General features: G+C 63.2%; 1 protein-coding gene across 1 annotated transcript in view; it reads left to right on the top strand.

Annotated features, from left to right (window-relative positions):
- The window catches only part of BANP (BTG3 associated nuclear protein), a 94,749-nt gene that overhangs the window by 48,457 nt on the left and 40,638 nt on the right, over positions 1-5,654 (top strand). The window contains exons 5-6 of the mRNA XM_006152543.3: positions 220-336; positions 1,828-2,003. Coding sequence (XP_006152605.1) covers positions 220-336; positions 1,828-2,003 — 293 coding nt within the window. The remainder of the gene's footprint in view (positions 1-219; positions 337-1,827; positions 2,004-5,654) is intronic.

Here is a 5,654-nt window from a genome sequence, read left to right as displayed (position 1 = left end):
TGGGTAGCCGAGAGTACCCGCAGGGCATGTGGCACTCCCACCACGGCAGCCCCGGCCTCTGCCGCTTGTCCTTTCCAGAGGGGCCGCGAGGTGTCCTAGGGCCACCTGCCGGCTGCAGGCGGGTTGCTGGGTGTGGACTGTAATTTCTCGTGTGTGCTGTGACAGTGAGTGTCGCTGTTTTAAGGTCTTCTTTTTCTCTGTGATTCTCTTGTTCCGTAGCGTCGTCCCCCAGACTACAGTAATACTCAACAATGACCGGCAGAACGCCGTTGTAGCCACGATGGAAGACCCCTTGAGCAGCAGGGCACCGGATTCCCCGGACAGTGTCCTTAGCAAGTCAGTAGCACGGCACCGCCCACTCCCTGCACTCACTGTCAGGGTCCCCCAGTCGGTCACTGTCCCGACCTCCGTGGGTGTGGGCGGAGCCAGTCGCCGGCCGAGCCGCAGTCCTGGAGATCGGTGCTGGGGCAGGCGACGACACCCAGTGCCTGCCCTGGCTGGGGGCCACACGCAGCGGGAGCGGGAGCGGCGAGGGCCTCTGTGCGGCTGCTGTGTGTGGTGAGGGAGGGCGTGTCCCCGCAGTGATGGCGCCGCCCACCGGCCTGGTCCCTGGGCCCTCCCCTCTGCCTGTTCGTGTAGCAGCTCCAGGTAACGAGACGCCCCATCGCACGTGCTAGGGACGCGGGCGTGTTGAAGTCATGACTTTGTCTTGCACCTTTTCTTTTGAGACATTTTAAATAAACCTTGGTCAGAAGTGGGAGTGGACAGAAGCCACTGTCACCCCCAGAGGAAGGTGGCGGACGTGGCTGATGGCCCTGCCCAACACCTGGGCTCGACTTTCCCCGGGAACCCCGCCAGGGCCTCGTGCCGTGTCTCTGCCCCGCGTCTTTGCAGTTGCCTGGCTTCTCCCAACGGCCCTCCTCCAGCTCTGTTCCCCTTTCCATTCTGAACTTGGCTGTTCTCTGGGCTAGCAGCGGTGTCTGCAGGGTCTGGTGGGGTGGAGGGTGGGCGTGGACCTGGAACAAGCTTCTGTGGGTGGCGAGGACTGGGCCCAGGAGAGTTCCTGGCTCCCCCTACGGTTAGGGGTTGGCAAGCTCAACTGGGACAGTTCTGCAGGTCCACCCAGGCGTTGCGAGTGGGGCGGCTCCCCCACGCCCTGGTGGGCTGGTGGTTTAACACCTTATTTTTGACTCGCAAACTCAGAAACGGCCTCCTCCCTGCGGGTGCCCAGCAGTCCAGTCCCACGGAGGGTGCCGAAAGGGTCGTAGAGGTGACAGGTCTGCAGAGCTCCTCACTGAGCCCCCGGAGCTGGACCGTGGCCGTGTTGGCTGGTGCCATCTTGAGGCTGCCGCTGGACTCCTTGCAGTGGGATGCTCTCGGGGCTCTGCTGGCTCTCTGAGCCGCCCCTGCGGGCCTGGTGCAGAGCCTGGGGGTCCCAGCGTCTTGCAGGAGAGGTGCCCTGTCTAGGCCTCCGGGCACCCTGTCCCCGCTGCCCCACACCATCTCAGAAGCCGTGGTCCCTCTCCCAGCACCCGTGTTTTACAGGGAAGCCCCCAACATCAGAAAACCGCATTTGGGGCCTAAGCCACAGGGAGTGAGGATATCAGTGCTTTGGTGACAGGAATGCTCACGTTTCGTCCTGTACGGCCTCTCAGCCCGACCCTGCCCGCATCCAGGGCGCCACCAGCCTGCATGGAGGCATAGGGCGGCCCTGTGACCCGGCATGCAGGCGGGTCCGAGAGAACCGGGCGGAGGAGCATGCGGGCGCGGCCTGGGCCGACGGTGCCCGCTCTCACGACCCTGGCCCGTGTGTTTGTCTCCCGCCAGCGCTGTGCCGGGGCGTCGGCAGAACACCATCGTGGTGAAGGTGCCAGGTCAGGAGGACAGCCACAACGAGGACGGCGAGAGCGGGTCCGAGGCCAGCGACTCCGTGTCCAGCTGCGGCCAGTCGGGCGGTCCGAGCGTGGGGAGCAACGTCACCCTGATCACCTTGAACTCGGAAGGTGCGTCCCGCGCCGCGGCTTTCTTCGGCCAGGTGGCCACAGGGACAGCGAGCTCGCTTTACAGAGACGCCACACGTTTGTTTTTCTAAAGTGATACGGTACAAAACAACAAGGGAGGTCACTTGCAATTCCTCCGTTCAGAGAGGAACTTCAGTCAGCACGGTTTTGTAGTTCACCTCCTCCCCAGAGTGGGCACTGCCCGCCCCCACGCAGCCGTACGGAGCCCGCTCAGCCACGCTCACACGCCCAGCTAGCACCGGCCGCTCTCCACCCATCGGCAGGGAGCCTTCCCGCGTCACGGCTCGCGGGTGCTCGCAGGCTCTGCCCGCTCGCTGGCTCCGCCCTCAGGCCTTCGCCTCTCTGTGGTGGGGCTTGACTAGACGCTCAGAGCGGCCTCTGGGCTCGATGGTGGGCTTTACGTTGGGCCCATCGTGCAGCTGTGCTGCGCCTTCCGACAGGTCGGACGGGGTGCGTGGGTGTTGCTGAGCCTCCAGCCAGGTTTCTGGGAGTCCTCGGGGGAGGGAAGGCCCTGGTCTCTGTAAGGATCTGAAGTGGTCCTTGACCTGTGGTTAGCCTGACTGGCCTTTCAGAGGCTTCGTGCCCCAGGGACAGTGTGCGCTTGGTGACTGACTGGCACTGCTTACCCTGGTGGCCCAGCTCCTGTAACCACGTTACTGTGGCGAGGAGGGAGCCAGGCCTCAGGCGGCCTTAGCTGTGGTCGGGGCACCCCAAAGCCTGATTCCGCTTACTGGTGAGAGCTGGGGAGGCCTTCCTGTCCCTGCTTCTGCCCTGGGGTTGCTGCACAGCATGCTGGAGGTCCCTCTACCTGGCAGGAAGGACACCTCTGCTGGGGTCATGACCGCCTGCCACACAGAGCAGGGTCGCTCTCGGACATCGGTTCTGCCCCCACCAGGGACCGTGGGGTCTGGGGGCAGGGTGGAGGGGAGGAAGGGGGCGACGCTGTAACCCTGACCTCATTAACGTCCTGTGACACCGGTCACCGTAAAGCACACTTTCCCGTGGGTTTCAGTGGCCACCAGCCGTGTGGCCGTCCTCGCTCTCTAGCCCTGGAGCCCGTGTCACCCCTACAAGAGACCTTACACAGCCGCTCCCTCCGTCCCGCCCTCGGCCTCCCCCAGCCTGTGTCCCACCGTCTGGGTGTGCCGCTGTAGGCCGACATGGGGTTGCGCCTGCGTCGCAGGGCAGCCTAGCGGTGTCCCACGTGGCTCTTCCACTCGTGAGCCCATGCCCGTCGGGCCGTCCCGCTCTCCAGCTACCAGCGTCTGTGTAGATGGTGCGGACGTGTGAACGGGAAGGTCGGCGCCACTGGCTTTGCCCCGTGCATTTGAGGAAAGAGGGCTCCCATTAGCTTTGTCCTTGTGGGAGCCACTGCGGCAGCCTGGAGGGCTAGCTGCTCTCGCTTCGGTCCGTGTGGGCTCTGAATGCTCACTGGCCCTGACGTTTGGTTTAACTGTGTCAGCTGGGGAACATGCAATTCCCTTTTTAAAGTTCCTGTATCTTCATTGAAGTGACTAACGTGGAATACATTTCAGTTGGGGAAAAGGCAGGCTGGCCCTAAAGTGGACTTACGCCAGGAACCCACTGGCGCCCTCAGTACTAGCGTCTGTAAAGGAGCACAGACCCTTCCAATCTGAGAAAGTCTCCCGGGGAGACAGTCTCTCACAGCAGAGACTGAGCAGTCTCATAGCCACATTCGAAACGGTCTCTTCGAAGCAAGACTGAGGTACAGCACGTGCCGTTCGGCCTGGGCAGACTGGGGAGGCGTTTCTGACTTTGTTCGAAGCAGCCGTAATTCAGAACTGTCCTGTTGCTCGTTTCGCTGTCCGTCTCTCGCCGACTGTCCTCGGGATGTGCGCCTCAGCAGCAGGGGAGCCGCCTTCCTCTCCTCGGCCTGGGGGCTGTGCGGAGGCAGGTGGGGTCACGTCAGGCACTGCCGTTGGCGGAAGTGCTGGGACGTCGCTCGCCGGTCCGGCTGACACCACCTGTCGGGGTGTTGTGCTCAGCACTTCATGCAGTTCCTGACGGCGCCGAGGCTTGTTTAGCCACTTCCCGGCCCGTGTCCCGCAGCCGGCAGGAACTCGCTCGGCGGGGACACGTGCGTCCGCGTCGTGTGGCCCGTCGTGACCGTGGGGCGTGCCTGAGGGCGAGAGGCCGCTCTTTCTGCCAGTGCAGCCCCAACGGGAGCCAGGTGCTGCAGGTGGGCACGCGGCTCTTTCTGTCTCAGGCGAGCATTCATGTGCCTGAGGCTTCAGAGGCCGCAGGTTTCAAAGTGGCTTTCTTGAGAGTTCCGAGTGGGTCGTCGGGCCTGGTGTGCTGTTTGATACCACACTGGAGTCAGCTTATACTACTGTGTCCCTTTGGCCCGGGTCTTCCTGGGGTGACTCCGTGTGCTGAGGCATGAGCTCTGGTCGCGGTGCACAGGCGCTGAGCTCCCCTCTCGGTCCCCAAGTCTGTCCCCGGCTGGAGCTTTTGCTCTTTGTTCTCATGCCTGGTCAGGCCCTGAAAGTGCGGGGTGTGACCGTCCAACAGTGGAGCTGACTGGCCGAGCCAGACGGGAGCACCGAGGTGGGGCAGGACAAGGGCCGCTGACTATCAAGGGCCCTGCTCAGGTTGGTTCTTAACGAGAAGCTGGCATCCCTGCTGTGCACACGTGATGGCTCTTGGGCCCCTCAGCTGACCCTCCGTCCCCTCTGCTGAGAGCTCCACCTCACGGGGAGGGCCGCACTCCCGTGCGAGTGTGTCGCCGGTGTCTGGGCCGGGCGCAGTGAGGGCAGAGGTGCAGGTCTCTGGCGAGGGAAGGTGGTCGATCCTCCAGCACGGTGGCCAGGCTCTCAGAGCAGCAGCCGTGCATGTGATGAAGGAAAGCCGTCCAGAAACATCCCTGAAGATTTAGTGCACGGTTCAGTTTACACGGACTTCTCCCGTGGTCCCAGGTGTCACGCTAACACGTCTTCATGGCGGTTGTCTGCCGATCACGGAGGAGAAGGGTTGTAGACAGGTTCGGGATCCGTGTGAGAGTGGATGCGGGACTCGGCCAGGACGGGTCACAGCCCTGCTCGGTCGGGTGGGGCGGTGGGCTAGGACGGCAGTGGGGGCACAGTCTAACCTCTCGCTGTTTCCTGAAGGGTGACCTGGGCCACCTTGCCTAGCCACAGGACAGGGCATCCTGGGACATTGCGGCAGTCATGGCTGAGTGGGAGATGAGGCTGCCCCAGGGTGAGCTTCTCCGGCCTCCTGCTTGGGACTCCCCGGCGTGGCAAGGACGCACGGCTCTCCTGATTCAGTGTCCCATGAGTCGGAGCCTCTTCAGGCTGCTGTGTGTCTCCTCTAGGTGCCAGAGTCCCGTCCCTTGGCCCCCCACCCTGCCCAGGAATGGGAGTGGGCAGGCCGGGCTCCCCCACAACCCCTGGCCAGGCTCGCGGGAGCTGTGCACCCAGTGCCCGCACCTCACACAGGAGGGGCTTGGTTTGGAGAGTGGTGACGTGGTGCCCTCAGACTGCAGATGCAGGGCGGTGCCAGCAAGTCCATCCTGTGCTGCTCCTGCTGGGTCTCAGCAGAGGCATCTTCCGCGCTGCACTAGGGAGCTGGGTTCTGATTCTTTTTGTCCTTTTTTTTTTTTTTTTTTTTTTT

The sequence above is a fragment of the Tupaia chinensis genome, unplaced genomic scaffold, assembly GCF_000334495.1.
Source record: "Tupaia chinensis unplaced genomic scaffold, TupChi_1.0 Scaffold000355_1, whole genome shotgun sequence".
In the NCBI taxonomy this organism is placed as follows: Eukaryota; Metazoa; Chordata; class Mammalia; order Scandentia; family Tupaiidae; genus Tupaia; species Tupaia belangeri.
This window is presented reverse-complemented; position numbering and strand designations above follow the sequence as displayed.